The sequence below is a fragment of the Haliotis rufescens genome, unplaced genomic scaffold, assembly GCF_023055435.1.
Source record: "Haliotis rufescens isolate VD_foot unplaced genomic scaffold, xgHalRufe1.0.p SCAF_3, whole genome shotgun sequence".
NCBI lineage: Eukaryota > Metazoa > Mollusca > Gastropoda > Lepetellida > Haliotidae > Haliotis > Haliotis rufescens.
This window is the reverse complement of record NW_025964001.1, coordinates 4,408,560-4,425,956: the sequence shown is the minus strand read 5'-3', so window position 1 is coordinate 4,425,956 and position 17,397 is coordinate 4,408,560. Positions and strand designations below refer to the sequence as shown.

The window sequence follows — 17,397 nt, the reverse complement described above, 5'->3', positions numbered from 1 at the left end:
ATCACCATTGTCCCAAACAGAGACATTCAAATGGCAAGAAACTGAGGGACTCATTTCAGTGAATTATCTTGAGATAAATCGCATCTTGATTCAATTATTTAGTAAAATGTCAATGAGATTATATATCATTTTGACAGTCTGGGACAGAACACTGCAGAGTTCAGACAGTGGTATGAAGGACATGCTTGACAGTGTCGCCAAAACTATGAAGACAGCTCCAATGCCATGGAGGTGGAGGCTGCTAAGAGGCTATGGTCACACTCATTAGAAGCATAATGTATGTTATACATGTACACTTTCAGATGGTGACAGCAGAACCCACAAGGCAGTCAACGATCTTCAACCCTGTGGACCAGGCATCAGTATTGACAAGGAAGACTGTATTAACCATGCTCATAAAAGACTGGGCACTGCTCTTCTGAATTTGTCAAGAGTTTAGATTGGGTGGGAGGGGCAGAGGAAAGCTCACTAAAGACAGTCGGGGACAGAACACTGCAGAGTTCAGACAGTGGTATGAAGGACATGCTGGACAGTGTTGCCAAAACTATGAAGACAGCTCCAATGCCATGGAGGTGGAGGCTGCTAAGAGGCTATGGTCACACTCATTAGAGAAACATCATGTATTGGCTTTTATTGATGTTGAATCTTTTCAGTTGGATTATATGGTTTATTTTTTATTATGTTATGTAAATATTGTATTTGGAATGGCATTCAAGTAAGCCATTATTATTATTATTATTATTATTATTAAGATTGGTTAGAGACTGAAATTATTTCATGTGTGAAAATATGTTTGTTTCAGAGGAAGTTGTTGTTCAGGACTCGGGCAATATAAGCTTCTTGAGGACACGGACTCTGGAAACATTGGAAGCCCACATCTATACACTGTTCCCCTGTGTCCCCCCCATATTTGGGGGCTTTAATTATGCTCGTTGCCACAATACAGGAGAGTGAGGAGTATTGAACCACACAGTCCCTACAAGATCTGGAGCGGAAAGAGGGAAAGAGTAGGATAACCACTGGACCAAACAGAGACATTCAGAAACTGAGGGACGCATTTCAGTGAATTATCTTGAAATAAATCGCATCTTGATTCAGTTATTTAGTAAAATGTCAGTGAGATGCCAGTGGAAGTGGAGGCTGTAAAGAGGCTTTGGTCACACTCATTAGAAGCATAACGTACGTTATACATGTATACTTTCAGATGGTGACAGCAGAACCGACAAGGAAGTCAACTACCTTCAACCCTGTGGACCAGACATCAGTATTGACAAGGAAGACTGCATTAACCATGCTCATAAAAGACTGGGCACTGCTTTTCTGAATTTGTCAAAAGAGTTTAGATTGGGTGGGAGGGGCAGAGGAAAGCGCAATGAAGACAAAGCTTTGAAGTTTCAGTATTATTACCGCTTTGCCATCACTAACAATGTTGACACCATGAAGGTACGAGGAATGCCATCTGGGCAAGTTTGTTTCATTGTATGTTTACTGATGATTCTCCCCATCACACTAGATGTTCCCCTGGTCTCTCAAGTTGGTGTTTTTACAATACAGCACTGGCTAATGATATTCAGCTTGGTGCTAACCAAGACAACATCAGACATTTTAGTGATGCAGATATTGCAGAACAGATGGTAACTGTATATAAACGGATGTCTGATGAAAACCAGCTTAAGAGGATGAAAGTCAAGACACAGAATGACAATGAAAGCTTGTATTCTGTGATCAGGTTCCACTGCCTGAAGACTGTCTGCTGACAGGCAGCGGCATCTGCAATAGCTTCCTTCAATGAGGGTACTTGTCACATTACTCAGGCAATGAACAAACTTGCAAGAGAAGCTAATGAACCGACAGCAGCTTCTGTTGAGAGACTTGAAGTGAGATACCTTAAAGTAAGGAAGCAAGGCCAGGCGACATCTAAGGTTGAACATAGCGCAAAGTGGGAGGCCAAAAAAGGGGCAGATTTCGTGTTGAGGCAACTGAAGGCGCGTTGTATGGTGCTGGTGAGTTCTAAATCCTGTTTCTTCCTTGGCTCTTCCAAAATGTGAAGCCCCCACTGGACGATTTTGCCAAACTAATGAAATCAAACTGCAACAATTAATGACAGAAACAACTGCAAAAAGCACATCAAGAAGTACTAAATGGGCCGTGAAAATCTTCCGGCGTAAGATTGTTTACAATTACAGTGATGACAACAAATTAGAGTTATGCCCCTTCCCGTTTACAAAAAAATAAATAAAAATGACCTCAATTCCTTTTTAAAAATTGCAATAAAATTAAAAAATGAGATAAATTACTCTGTTATAATAAGGTTGATTAAATATATATATATACATGAATAATATGCTAAACAAAATTTTAAAAAAACATTACCTATAGATGCGTTCGTAAAATATACTGCAGAAGGTACTGTCAATATTGAATTTTTTATGCCTAAATGTTTACGAATACAAATAAGTCTAATAAACGCTAACACTTTCGGGTCTCAAGATGAATTTCCAAGATGCAAATACTCGATAAAATCCTGGAAATAGACACACACATAGTACTTATCTTCTAAGCAAACAGAGATTTTGTAAGTGTTGATCTGGTGCTGAAGGAGGAACACCACAAACAAACTTATTTCCTTATTTTCCTATTTCCCATAAACATCATTTTGGACCTAGTGAACATAGTTCTCAACAGTTATTGGCCCGATTTGAATGATATTTTGATTAAATATGGGTAAGTGATTACTTTATGCAATAACAGAGAGACTTTATGAATTTTGTTGCTTGTTTTGGTTTTAAATAATAGAGAATGGGTGAAAATCAACGCCCCAAAATGAAATTTAGAGAAAAAAATATAAAATGAGTATTTTTTAACAATTACTTTCTGTTATTGCAACCTGCACCATACAAGCTATGTTGTAAACTTGCAATTATATAAATATCTTTATTAGCTAAAGAGAAAAACTATTTTCTATCTTTTTCAGGCTTGTGGTGGCCATTTTGGATGCAACCAGTGGCAACATCACGTGGAAAAGACTCAATATCAGTTGTCAACATGTATACCGACAAGTTGTAACTCGTACAAACTTATGAATCCTTGTGAAGCATGAAGTCATGTGTCGGGAGTTTCAAGATTTACAGGTCTAGCATCAGATGAAGCTTCAGTCATGGTAGGTGAGAAGAAAAGCAAAACTGAAGCATCACAACCACATCCTTATCATGCCTTACTAACATCCATTGTGTCTGCCACAGCCTGGCAATGTCATGTACAGATTTCAATGAATCCATACCCCACATCAACACTGTAACTAAATCTGTGACAGCTATGGCAGTTCCTTGGGAACTCGCCTAAAAGAATGGCGATGTACCTGAAGCTTCTGTGCCAGATGAAAACAATCAAACTCTTTGATAAAGGAAGAGTCACACTGGAAAGGAAACCAGATGCTGGAGCCTCAAAATGTCTGTCAAGGTCGTTTAACGGGTCCTTGATGCCACTCTCCAAACCTTGGCTAATGAAGTGTAATCCCACTTTCTAAAAGACATTGCATATTCATAGCTTTTAGCTGTAAGTTACATTTATCAGAGGTTTCACAAAGTATGTGATCTAGACTACCAGTTGCCAGGCTTCCATTTTTGCGGGAGCCTCAGTGGCTGAGTGGAACTGATCGCCAACTTTGTGTGCTGGCGATGACATGCGACACTCAGAGTGTGCGGTGTTCAAATCCCAGATGGGCCTCAACCCACCCCCAAAATACTAGAATTTGCAATTTACTAAGAAAGTATAATCCTAAATATAACATTTGTTACACATAACCACTTTCTAAAAGTCATTGTGTATTCAACTAACTTGTTAAATGAATTGAGAAATGTGTTAAAAAGTAAGAAAATCTTGAACTGACAGTCTGTATATGTCCCCATGTAATGTCGTGTCAAGATGAAATAATGGGAGGGACTGGCTGGTGCTGAACGCCCTTCCATTTCCATGTTTGAGTTCCTCTGTTGACAACTGATTTCAGACCATTTCTACAAGTGGTTCTACCTTCACTGTTCTTTTCACCCCAAACTTGGTAAATATTTGCCCACACAGAACTGACAACTTGTCACATATGGGATCAGTTCATAGTGTATAAAAACTGTGTTTAAATGACTCCTTTTCATCTTAATTGGGATATTTTTTATTATTTTCTTACCATGTTTACTCGCTTCACTTATCATTTCATTACTCATAACATGTAGATGTAATAATGTAAAGTACTTCAGCATCCTTACGAAAAGTTGAAAGTATACAGTCAATCACTTCTGTGTCAAGTTGAAGGGACTTCGAGTTATCCGAGGTTCGACTAAACCGAAAATGATAAATAAAGAACGAATACGGAGGGACCAAGCTTTCACTTCAAGACAAACATAATTTCGACACAATGGTGTTTGACTGTATATGTGTACCTAAAGATGATTCATGAACATATTACCAAGATTAGTAAGGCTTCCCAGAATATCTTAATTTACACTTCATATTCATGTGAGCCTTCAAATCTATAATAAGTTATACTCCCACAAAGCCCTACTTATAAAATTGGTTCTGAAAAGTAATAACTTTGCTATGGCATTGTCATCACACATAGCATGTTATGATATAACTGAGGGTGTGCTTCATTACCTCCCTACCATACTTGACTGGCCTTCCATCAGCCTTGTATCAGCGAGGTTTGTCAATAACCCACAATACTACAGCTACCCCAGAATAACATGGAGATACTAAAATTGTAAAAGTTGTGGCACAATATTTGGATTCTCGCCCAAGGAGACACCGTATAACTGTGTCACATTCAAAGTAAAACCCCTTCAGTAACGTCTGACAGACAAGAATCACTGTTTCCTGAAAAAAGTTAACAGATTCATGCTGTTACCTCCCCCTTTCTCGACCTTTGCTTTTTTGGTTTTTTTGCCACGTTTGTCCGGAGAACACTTCCGCTTGGCTTGATTGGACACGGAAGGTTGCGTAACCATTGTTGCATTCTGGGAAGAGTTCTGTAGTTCCAGAGCAAAGTGGTAGTCGGAGTGTTCTGGCATTTCCCAGATGGGGAGAGTTCTGCCACATTTATCACACCGCATCACATCATCGTCATCCAGGGGAGCTACAGCACCCGTCCCCACGTCAGGGGAACCAAAGTTCTCGGATGGTTGAATCACATTATTGTCTTGCCTGTGATGAATCAAGTCTGAGGTCACAGTCAAATCATGATCAGAGCTGTTTCCAACTGTCAGCACTTCACTGCCACCATCAACATCATCAAAATCAGCAGCAGCATCATCATCGTCAATGTCATCATCATCATCATCAGCAGCAGCAGCAGCAGCACCATCATCAACGTCATCATCATCATCACCATCATCGTCATCATCATCAGCACCATCAACATCACAGGAGTCTTCACCAGTCAGCCCAGAACCCTCCTCCAGAGACTCCACTGGGATGTGGTCTTCACTCATCTCAACCTCATTATGAGATCGGCCCTCTGAGGCACAGATTACAATGTCCGTGCTGGACGTTTCCCGCCTATCTGGCACAGACAAGTTGGAATCTCCATCTTCTGTTTCAGACACACTTCCCATGTTCATATGTCTGAATTTTCTTGCGGCAGTTTTGGAAGCAAAAAATCCCTTAGGTTTTATTTTCTCTGTAACATCTGTGTAAGCAAAAGCTTGTTTTATACTGGTATAAGCTTCACTTGTGACAGTGTCACCATCAGAGGTACTTTGAACATGTTCAATATTTGAACTATTCGTCCTACTCGAAGCACCATCCCTTGTTTGAGTTTGGAAGAATGTCTCAATGCTTCCCCGTTTGGGTTTCCTCACAGCCGGACCATGCTGACCGAGTGCACTATTATCTGTGTCCGAGGTATCTGACATCACTGGAGACGGTCTGGGTGCTTGTGACGCTGCTGCAGCAAACAGATCTGAGATGCTGCTGCCTCCACTCCCCTTGTTCTCCGTGAACTTGCTGGCCGACAGGCCCAGCATCAGAATAGCAGGTGCCCTGAAAAAAGAATATTGAACTATGTCATTTTCATTAATTCTTCCAGTTAAAACTGGAAAAAGTTAGTTCAACCAAAAATCACATCAAATACATTTAGGACTAAAGAACATGGACTTTAGTAGCTATATAATCCAATTCGAAGGGAATTTGCTACACTTGAAGAAATAACTTCCCAGATAACAGTTGGAATTCTCAAAATGAGTAAATTAATATTGTAATATAATCCTTATCCTATCTTGCACGATGCATTTCTCCTTCTTTCAATCCTATGTGGAAACATGCTTGAACAAATGTTTCCAGCTTCTTGAAAACAATTCACCCGAACACATTCCAGCATCACCATGGTCACCACCTAAACAAATGGGTCATGCACTCCACACCTCTATCTCTGATGGACAATAGGGGGAGCTAACTTGGCATCTCTTTTAACGCTTTGACAAAGCAATTAATGATGCAAGAGGGATTGAAGCATGCTAAGACAAGAAGAGGAACGATCAACAACATCCACAAGAGGATCTTCAAAACAGTACCGAAGCACATGCCTGAAGCAAAGATGGGCAGGTAAGGTTTGAGATACCATCAAAATGTCCACACCTTGTGGCGACTTCTATGTTGTAGACTGGAGTACCTACAGACAAGGTCTTTCACCCTCCACTGGGAACCCAAATCATAATGACAATAAGCAAAGGAACCGACGAATCCAGAATCTATTCCTTATAAACAAGATACAGAACACTGGCGAACATGGTACAGTATCGTCTATCTGCGTTGTGCCAGGACTAAGGGACGGAACTGGTAAAGGCCCTGAAAGGCAGAGACAGAGATGTCATGTAGATAGTAGGAAGCGAAGACCGTATCTGACTTCCAATATTTATTCCTTGTCAACAAGATACAGAGCACTGGCGAACAGTATCGTCTATCTGTGTTGATGAGCAGTTGTCAGCTGTTGTGCTAGGACCAAGGGACGGAACTGGTAAAGGCCCTGAACGTCGGTGACAGAGATGTCACGTAGATAGTGGGAAGCTGACTTGCCTAAGCAACCCTCCATGATGGAGGACAGGGTGCAATTGTTGTGCAAGACCATGGTTGGTGCAACGGTTCTAGTCTCATGTGCATTGGATGTCATAGGAGGAGGCAATCCAGCAAAGGGTGCATGCTCGAACAGAGCCTAAAGGAGACTTCCACAGTGGCCTCTGTAGAAAGTGGGATGAACAGTCTCTTCTGGACGCACACTCTCGAGGTAGATGCTGAGAGCTGGAACTAGGCATAAGGAGATGTCTTCATGGTTATCTGGGTTGAAGATGGACGCCTGTGATGGGATGGTAAACAAACGCTCTGGCTGTCCTGGAATCTGGTTCTTCACTCTCTAGTCCCAGCAAAGGTCTAGAAAGACCTTTACATTGTGTATTTTCTCAAACTGGACACCGTTAACATCGAGAGCGTGGATCTCACTCTAGCAGCTGTTGCAAGGCCAGAAGGAATTGAGATGACTGGTCAGTCCACTTGTAGCACTGTCTGAATGAGGGCCTGTATCTCAGCAACCGCGGACATCTTACATCTGGTTGTAGTGGCAATAACAGAGTTGATTGCAGCGAGGTAAGTAGCCAAAGTAGAGCTCTTGAGTTTCCAATCCAATCACAAATGGTGTATATACTCGGTGACCTGTTAGTCTGGGATCTGGAAAATGGGAACCCAGTCATCCTGTGGTAGAGGGAAGTGACTTCCTTCGAAGGAGTAAAGGAGACTGTTCTTGGTCCAGAAACCGTGGACCTCGCTGAAGGCCACACCCTCTGCCACAAAAAGAACTTGTTTTGGAAGTAGTTGTGACTTCATCTCCTTGGATTGATGTCAATCCCTTGAAAGCCGATCCTTAGAATGTCGACCCTTGGAGTGTTTCTTCCACAATTGTCGTCTCTTAGAAAATCGAAAACGGTTGATCCCTCAATTGTTGCTCCTTGGAATGTTGATTCTTTAATTATTGATCCTTCAATTGTCAAAGCTTATCTTCACCGGAGGGTTGTGATCGATCTCAACTGTTCCTCATCTCTGTAGGTGAAAGAGAGGTCGAACACCAGGTATTGATCCCTGTCGTGGTCCAGGTGCAGTGGTACTTGAAATGGTTTTGGTGTTGAAAAATACTGAAACCATGCCATCTTCTACTCAAGGTGATTTGATGGTAGACTGAAACACATCTCCAAAGTGAAACATTGTGGCATTATGTGTCAGGTGATCAAACTGCTTAAGTCAGGTCGCAGTGCGTGACCAATTTGTTTGAGAGATGACTATGGTGATGCAAGGGCAAATTGTTTTTAGAAGCCGAAAACTTAGGATGTTCCCACACCAGGACCAAAGAATAAGTAAGAAATGTATAGTCTCAGATAGGATAAGTTTAAAAATTTATCTTTCAACACAAAATAAACAGCCAAGGAATAATTGAATACAAGCACTTCCCAAATGGGAAGCCAGTCAGTTCACCCACCATGCTTTCTGGTGTGGCTTGTATGTGTTCAGTCTCTGTATGAGAGAGAAGGCGTCGTCTGTGAACTTCTTGGCTTCATACTTGATGATGCCACATGACCTGGTGGCCATCACCGATGAGGGGTTTCCGATGTAGGACACGGTAACAGTCAACGTTTTCGCCACACGCTTGTTCTGCAGTCATAAGTCAGTTTATCATACTCAATGCAAGTACACACATTCAGGGCTGGTTCGAGAGTCCATAACATCATCTGTTCAGAGAACTCAAATACATCAAGGAATGAAGGCAGGCAGCCTTTATCGTTAGTGTGGAAAGGTTTTATAACTTTCATCTTTGGGGAGACTTCAATGTGGGATTGTATTAGCTGAAGTAGAAGCGGCCGAGTGAGTGAGTGATCGAGTGAGCGAGCGAGTCAGGTGTTCCTCTCTGGAGTCTACTTACACTGTCTCTGTCCTTCACCAGTCTCTCCTCCACTTCCTTTGCCAGTTCCGACAGCCAAAAGCTAACCTGGGGAAAATAGCAGGATGAACACTGACCACTAGTTGATGAGTGAGTGAGTGAGTGAGTGAATGAGTTGGGTTTAAAGTCACTTTTAACAGTATTCCGGTTATATCGCAGCGTGTCAGCTTAATGTGGGAGGAAAGCCCGAAGTGATGCAGGTCTCAGACGTTTACCACTTCGGTGAAACCCACGAGCACGGGTATGGTGCTGACAAATCTAGAAACATAATCAGTGCCAACCGGGATTCGAACCCACAATCGAAAAGATTTCTGTCATGTCCAAGGGATGAAACTCTGCACAGCAAATTCAGCGCCTTAGAGGACTGTGGACCACCCATGCCCCCTACCAGTTGATGAGAACCAATGTCGTGAGTGTCAAGGAACACATCACAACTAGGATCAAAACAGTATTTCAGTGTTAGAGTTTTGTGTCAGCATTTGTGGGAGGTGAAGGGATTTCATGCTCAAAATTATCGCACCTACATAGTGACATGCAAGCATGTGTGCTGTGTATGCTTGTACTAGTCCGAACAAATGCCAGTTTTATAGTGCTATCCCACTGAGATACCATGCCATGGATACCCACTCAGACACATTGTAATGACTCCAGGCCGACCTGTCCCTGTTTGATCTCTATAACATGCTTAATGCTGGACACCAGGCAAGGTAACAAGTACCATCTTTTAGTATGACGCAGCTATGGGATCGAACCATCAACCTTCCTCACACCCAGCAGACACTCTAGACTAAAGAGTTGGTTTACGTGGAAGGAAATACCACAATAGCACATGTATAGTGCTGATAACCTAGAATCAAAATCAGGTATGAATTTCAGCATCGCTGAGACTTCGTGACCAGCCAGGCCTTCTCCATATAGTGAAAGAGGGAAGTACAACAGCTAATACAGCTTTAGAAACTAACAGTTTAAGTCCACCAGTTCTTATAATGATAACATATACCAAAACCCTTAAATATGGCAAATGTCTACTAGTCCCAATAATACCTTAACTATTGGGCAGTTTGGCCAGGATTCCCGGACAAGTGCCAATTACTAACCCTGTCCTACACAATACCTGCTGTCACATCTCGTCACCGGTGACCCTGACCAGTGCTCACCTTCTCTCTTGTGTCCAAACAGGTTTTCCCTGGGAAGGTTTTACTGCACCCTATGGACTTGGCCAGTTGTCTGGCAGACACCGGCTCGTACTCCAACCCTCGACACATGTCATACAACCAGGCCCTACAACACAGGACAGTCGGACATCAGAATTGTGGTGAACATAGAATCATGTTAACTACCCCTCAGCCTGTCTTGTGCCCTACCCCCCTCCACACCGAGGTGTCAGTCAGTTCCCTACCCTACCCCCTCCACACGGAGGTGTCAGTCAGTCCCCCACCCTACCCCCCTCCACACCATGGTGTCAGTCAGTTCCCCACCCTACCCCCTCCACACGGAGGTGTCAGTCAGTCCCCCACCCTACCCCCTCCACACCGAGGTGTCAGTCAGTCCCCCACCCTACCCCCTCCACACCGAGGTGTCAGTCCCTCAACCTGTCTTGTGCCCCATCTACCCCCTCCACACGGAAGTGTCAGTCCCTCACCCTGTCATGTCCCCGACCTACCCCTCCACACGGAAGTGTCAGTCCCTCACCCTGTCTTGTGCCCCACCCTACCCCCTCCACACGGAGATGTCAGTCCCTCACCCTGTCTTGTGCCCCACCTACCCCCTCCACACGGAGATGTCAGTCCTTCACCGTCCTGTGCCCCACCTACCCCCTCCACACGGAAGTGTCAGTCCCTCACCCTGTCATGTCCCCAACCTACCCCTCCACACGGAAGTGTCAGTCCCTCACCCTGTCTTGTGCCCCACCCTACCCCCTCCACACGGAGATGTCAGTCCCTCACCCTGTCTTGTGCCCCACCTACCCCCTCCACACGGAGATGTCAGTCCCTCACCGTCCTGTGCCCCACCTACCCCCTCCACACAGAAGTGTCAGTCCCTCACCCTGTCATGTCCCCAACCTACCCCTCCACACGGAGGTGTCAGTCCCTCACCCTGTCTTGTGCCCCACCCTACCCCCTCCACACGGAGATGTCAGTCCCTCACCCTGTCTTGTGCCCCACCTACCCCCTCCACACGGAGATGTCAGTCCCTCACCGTCCTGTGCCCCACCTACCCCCTCCACACGGAGATGTCAGTCCCTCACCGTCCTGTGCCCCACCTACCCCCTCCACACAGAAGTGTCAGTCCCTCATCTACCCCTCCACACGGAGATGTCAGTCCCTCACCCTGTCTTGTGCCCCACCTACCCCCTCCACACGGAAGTGTCAGTCCCTCACCCTGTCTTGTCCCCCACCTACCCCCCCACACGGAGATGTCAGTCCCTCACCCTGTCTTGTGCCCCACCCTAAACCCTCCACACGGAGATGTCAGTCCCTCACCCGTCTTGTCCCCGACCTACCCCTACACACAGAGATGTCAGTCCCCTATCCTGTCTTGTCCCCCACCCTAAACTCTCCACACGGAGATGTCAGTCCCCCACCCTGTCTTGTGCCCCACCCTAAACCCTCCACACGGAGATGTCAGTCCCCCACCCTGTCTTGTGCCCCACCCTAAACCCTCCACACGGAGATGTCAGTCCCCCACCCTGTCTTGTGCCCCACCCTAAACCCTCCACACGGAGATGTCAGTCCTTCAGCCTGTCTTGTGCCCCACCCTAAACCCTCCATCCACACCGAGGTGACAGTCACTCCCCAGGGATCAGTCAGCCCCTCACCCTGTCTTGTCCCCCGCGATGTGCTGCAGCTCCCTCTCCGAGAAGCGACACAGGTCCCCCATGTTCTCCACATCCAGCTGCTGCACCAGCGACTCTCCCAGTTTCCCCCCCAGGTGGCGCCTGCAAACAGAGTGAGCGAGCTGTACACCACTTTGAACTGTACTTATATCACACAGTGTCAGCTCAAGGTAGAAGGCAAGCTAAACGATTTCTTATTTTTTCAAACAAGTGGTGACAGATCTTATCAAATAACAAGTGTATTAAACCTCATCTACATAGTCATTGCCTAATATCTCCCGGTGACAGTTAGAGAGCTACAGATTAGCTGCGTATTTGCATACAATACCCCCAAAACTATTCACACCCAATTACTATCAATTAACCTGCGTACAGAAACGCATGCATTAAATGAAAAACTCAATTCTTTGAAAACAACACACATAAATACCCAACAAAGCTTTTTCTGCATGCTTACAACAGAGTTAATTTCTGAAACACAATTACGTGCTAATTTACTTTTCGATTCAAGCCTATGTTTAGAAGTTATATACTGAAATCTCAAAATGCTTATTCATTTTGGGAAAAACCCAAAAGAGTGATGAATAGATGAGTGAAAAAATATAAGTGCTGTGAGTAAGCTTGTAAGTGAGTGAATAAGGCCTTACACTTTCTTCAGGGGCAGAGAACTGAAGAGTCCTTCCACGGAGTTGTGGGGGAGAACTGTCTGCTTGTTGGGCTTGTGAAAGCCACAGGCCAGCTTGGCCAACATCTGCCAAGAAACAATATCTGGCATCAAAATGGTAAAAGGACACAAACTTTCCACGATTTCACTTACAGTAGTTCCCAAGTTATGTAAAGACTGAAAGTGGTCTGCATTCCTTGCAACAACGAACATTTTACCTCTGCAGCATGTCTAGACACATCTAGTTTCCATGGTTACCATCAATGCAAGCTGAACTTTGTGCCTCCTGTGAAAGTGAGTTGACTTTTATGCTGCTTTTCGCAATATTCCAGCAATATAATGGAAGGGGACCCCAGAAATTGACATCACTTATCGTACCCATGTGGGGATTCAAACCTGGGCATTCAAAGTGATGAGTCAACGCTTTAACCACTGGGCTACCCAACCACCCTCTTCCCATGATGTACATCCACTTTGTTATAAGCGATGCAGGCAGAGCACCTGAAGCCTGCCCCTCTCTCCCTCTCTCTCTAACTGTGAGCGTTAGCTATGCTAGCAGAGCACATGATGCCTGTCTCCCCACCCCCCCTCGACACTCACCTAACTGAGCGATGCGAGACACCTCCCACCGTGACACACACACCTTATTATGAGCGATGCAGGCAGAGCACCTGAAGCCTGCCCCTCTCTCTCTAACTGTGAGCGTTAGCTATGCTCCCCACCCTCCTCGACACTCACCTAACTGAACGATGCGAGACACCTCCCACCGTGACACACACACACCTTATTATGAGCGATGCCAGCAGAACATGTAAAGCCAGTCTCCCTGTACACAGCAGCCCTCATCTCCTCTACAATCACAGCGCCAACAGCCAGTCTCTGGTTGGACACCTCCATGTCCCCACCCTCGTACACCATGCCCAGCCAGTCTCGCGTACCCCCTCCTGTATCATCACCTTCAACATCACATCACAGCTTAAAGCTATCATAAACTCAGAACACTAGAAAAGCATCTCCTAATATCAACAACACAGGTCAACATACATAATATTTGTACAATAACAGTTGCATATGAGAATACAGAAAAAAGCATACAGGGAAGAGACAAACAATATGAATGAATATTTAAACTGAAAACATCAAGGACCACATGACAATTCAACAATTGTAACATTGAAAGATGAACGTCTGTCTTAGAAGGATCATTTAGACCAGGGGTCCGGAAACCGTCATATGCGCCGGACATGTCCGATTGGGAATCTCAAATGTCCGTTTTAAAATATTGCTTACCGGACATTTTAAAAAGTATTGTCCGGACATTCTTAAATTTTGACCGGACATGATCAACAGTTAGGACTGAGCAGTTTCTGTCTGCAGTTGCAACACAATGTAGATTAACTACACTGACAAGCTTTGTTTGTTTTGATTGCTGTAAATACATCGTACCTACATGATAGTCCAATCGGTCAATCACTGTAATAAGCAATAAACTGAGCTGACACTGATTAATCGAGGATTAATTACTGAGAACATCTTGTTAATTTGAGTGAAAGGTGTTTACAACTGTACATTAATACCTTGCATCATCGATGTACCTCATTATCCTCACAATGCTACGATACGTAACCTCAGACAAGAAGCGAAAGCGTGACGACAGCCAGTCGACCGATGCAGATCAGTCGAGCGGATCTGCCAAACCCTCAAAGTCTGGACGATCATTTTGTAAGTTGTGGCTAACGACTTTCACTTGGTTGACATACAATGAGGATTTGCAGATTTTATTGTTTTCAGTAGCTAGTCGTATATTGAATCTTGATTGACCGCTATTTTGCTTTCTCGGACGATCGATATCCAATTTTTTTATGGTCAATAAATAAGTACAGATGAAAAAAGTATTCAAATAACTATTGCTATCAACGATATTTTAGTATTTGTGATTAAATTATCTGTCTTGTTTTTAAAAAAATCTTTAGTTTAAAAAAAAAAAATTCCCGTGAGGTCACGTGATAACCAAATATGGGATAATAGTCTCGATCCAAATGTTACAACGCGTACACTTGAGCAGACTCATGAATATAACTCATGAATATTAATTAGACCGTTCACTATGTTAACAGATCGTTATTATAACAGAAACAAACGTATGTTTTCCATGTAAATCTAAAATGATATTATTTGTTATTAATTGTCCAGTGAATTAAACAATTTAAATTGAAACAATTCATAATTCATCATATTATGAATACGTAAACTTGTAATGTGTGTGAAAAGTCGTACTAAAATACGCTATTTGAAGGGGGCGTGGCCTAAATGCAAATGTCCGATTGGGATTTTAAATTTTCCGGACCCCTGATTTAGACGTCAGGAAATATCACCATGATCACAGATGTCCAAGACATTCAAAAACTTAAATAAAAATTAATTTCAATCATGTTGCCATGGTTACCTTGGTTATGCTCCTCGTCAGACAAATGGGATTTAGGTTTCTCCCATCCAGTGATGACAGTATGCTCCAACTGGCTCTCAACCACCTTGGAACCTTCCATCAGCCTCATTCTGACATCTACTTCCTGTGTGAGGTCAACATAGGCTTCGTCTATACTGGCTCTCTCCACACACTGACTGAACTGACTGAACACCTGGATGACCTCAGCTCCTGCCTCCCGATACCTGCAGATATCAACATGATCAATTGGATGTTTAATTCCACGTTTAACTTTTGACAACTTTCCCAGTTTACCAAAACATTTATATTCATTTACACATTACTGAATTGTCTGTAATAAGCAATCTTTTGGACCTCAAGCAATCGTAATCCAAGGAAGTACCGCTACACCTACTTCGAGAGGTCAGCTTTTCCCCGCAACTCTGGCACACGAGCAAACAGGATATCTGGACACAGCTTCTTCGCATCATCACCCATCATGTTCCGCTTCACACCAAATGCACGAGCCTCGTATCCCACGGCAATGATCCTAAACATTTGTATAATCATGAGTGATAATACAGCAATAATGACTGATGAGCCTGGGCTGAGTTGCAGAAGTAAATGAAATCTTCTTAACAATGTTAACTATGAAATCCATAATATAATGAATTTTAGAAGATAAGGAAGACAATATAATCCAAGTTTCCATGAATATATCGCAACATACAATTGGGTTACATACATTCTGAAACAGTTTCTGACTGGTGGCGTAAATGCATATGTACTTAAACATTTACTTTACACAAATATCCTCAACTTGCAAAATTCCATGACAGTAAAGTCTCTTTGGTCCCTCTGCAATCAACAATGCAATTGATCTGGAGTCTGTGTAGTTTCAAAAAAGGAGTTACCAAAACATTAACTTGGTAGTAAAAGACTGAATGGTCTGAAAAGTACATGTAGCATGGAAAGCAGTGTTTGTTGTTTAACGCCACACTCAGCAATATTCCAGCTATATGCCAGCGATCTGTAAATAATCGAGACTGGATCTGACAACCCAGTGATTGACATCATGAGCATCAATCCCGCCAAATGGGAGATAATGACATGCATCAACCAAGTCAGCGACCCTGACCACCCGATCCTGTAAGTTACCTCTTGTGACAAGCAAACTCGCTTTTTACAGCAAGCATGGATTGATGAAGACCTTTTCTAAACTGGATCTTCATGGGTCGCAAAGCAGTGGCTCACGTTTCCATGATTATCATCTTTATACATACTTCATAAATACCTATGATAGAAGAGATTTCTGTTTCTTTTACTACTGCATGGAGTGAGTGAGAAAGTTGGGTTAATTGCTGCTTTGAAGAGTATTCCAATTATTTCATGATGTGTCAACTAATGTAGGAGGTACGCCTGAAGTAATGCATGTCTCAGACGTTTACCACTTTGGTATGGTGCTGACAAACCTGGAAACATAATCAGGGCGAACCAGATTCGAACCCACTACTGCATGGATAACCACAACACTGTTGGTGACATATTCAACAACCCACCCTCCTCCCTTCCATGTCTTGTATTGTACCACGGCACACGGCTTGTTCTTCAGAGCGGGGTTCAGTCTCTGCTCTACTTGTACATAGAAACAGTCCATATCCACCAGAACAATCACACGATCCATCTGTCTGCAGCTTACGAGAGGTCCTGCTGGATTTCAAGTGGTTCAGACAAAAATGGTAATAAAATATGACTATACATATATCATGTACAGTTGTATATGAATATAAAATTTCATATTATGTTGGTTGTTGATCTTGCTTTGACTATTTGGAATTAGAATATATGTATCTATTCTCTGTCAACCTACTTTCAAATTTATTTTGGTCTCATGTACGACAACAAAAAATCTTCATTATGTTTTGACAAAAAAGTGACATATTTTGATCCTTGAGTGAGTTCAGTCCATTTGGCAAACTGGATCTGATTGTTGTGTTTTGATATAAAGTTAGTTGTAATGTTTTGACTGGCAAGTGATAGTTAAGTAACTTTAAGATACTGTTTATTAACAAATTCCCAAAGATGTGTGCACAAATGCTGGTTTGGGTAAAAATCACAAGAAATCTTGGGAATAAAAAAAGTACTACCATTCATTGATCTGGATTACCACCGTGGCACCAAAATGAACTGATCGAAGTTCTACTTACAAAGTATTGCCACGGAAATAGACGGGGCATCACCACGAGAAATGCTTTCATACGACAGACAAACTCGTGAGACTGATACATACATTTTACAAATACCGACTGTTAGGGCTGCCAGTGACATATCTCAACTCACCACACCCAGTCGTACGACAGGCCTGAACTTCAGACACCCTGACACAACCGCGGGAACGTGAAGATGTCAAACTGTGCGTAGTTAATCTCTAATGAGGCCAACATGTGTTGTGCAAAACACTAAACTTAGGTTGAAATATTTTTTATCCGGGATTATCATACTGA

General features: G+C 43.2%; 1 protein-coding gene across 1 annotated transcript; it reads right to left on the bottom strand.

Moving 5' to 3' along the window:
* Positions 1–4,199: 4,199 nt before the first annotated feature.
* On the bottom strand, positions 4,200–16,607 carry LOC124131776 (DNA polymerase eta-like). Its single transcript, XM_048403904.1, has 10 exons — positions 16,453–16,607; positions 15,309–15,443; positions 14,915–15,138; positions 13,252–13,424; positions 12,452–12,555; positions 11,787–11,906; positions 10,126–10,249; positions 8,951–9,016; positions 8,510–8,682; positions 4,200–6,030 (listed from the first exon to the last, which is right to left on the bottom strand). The coding sequence occupies exons 1-10, from the start codon at positions 16,575–16,577 to the stop codon at positions 4,857–4,859; spliced, it is 2,418 nt and encodes an 805-aa protein (XP_048259861.1). The 5' UTR covers positions 16,578–16,607; the 3' UTR covers positions 4,200–4,856.
* Positions 16,608–17,397: the final 790 nt, after the last annotated feature.

Coding starts and splice junctions, on each gene's coding strand:
- LOC124131776 (XM_048403904.1), bottom strand. CDS start 16,577: ATGGATCGTGTGATTGTTCTGGTGGATATGGACTGTTTCTATGTACAA. Junction 15,444..16,452: donor AAGACATGGAAGGGAGGAGG/GTGGGTTGTTGA, acceptor ACAAATGTTTAG/GATCATTGCCGTGGGATACG. Junction 12,556..13,251: donor CTGGCATCGCTCATAATAAG/GTGTGTGTGTGT, acceptor GTTTCTTGGCAG/ATGTTGGCCAAGCTGGCCTG.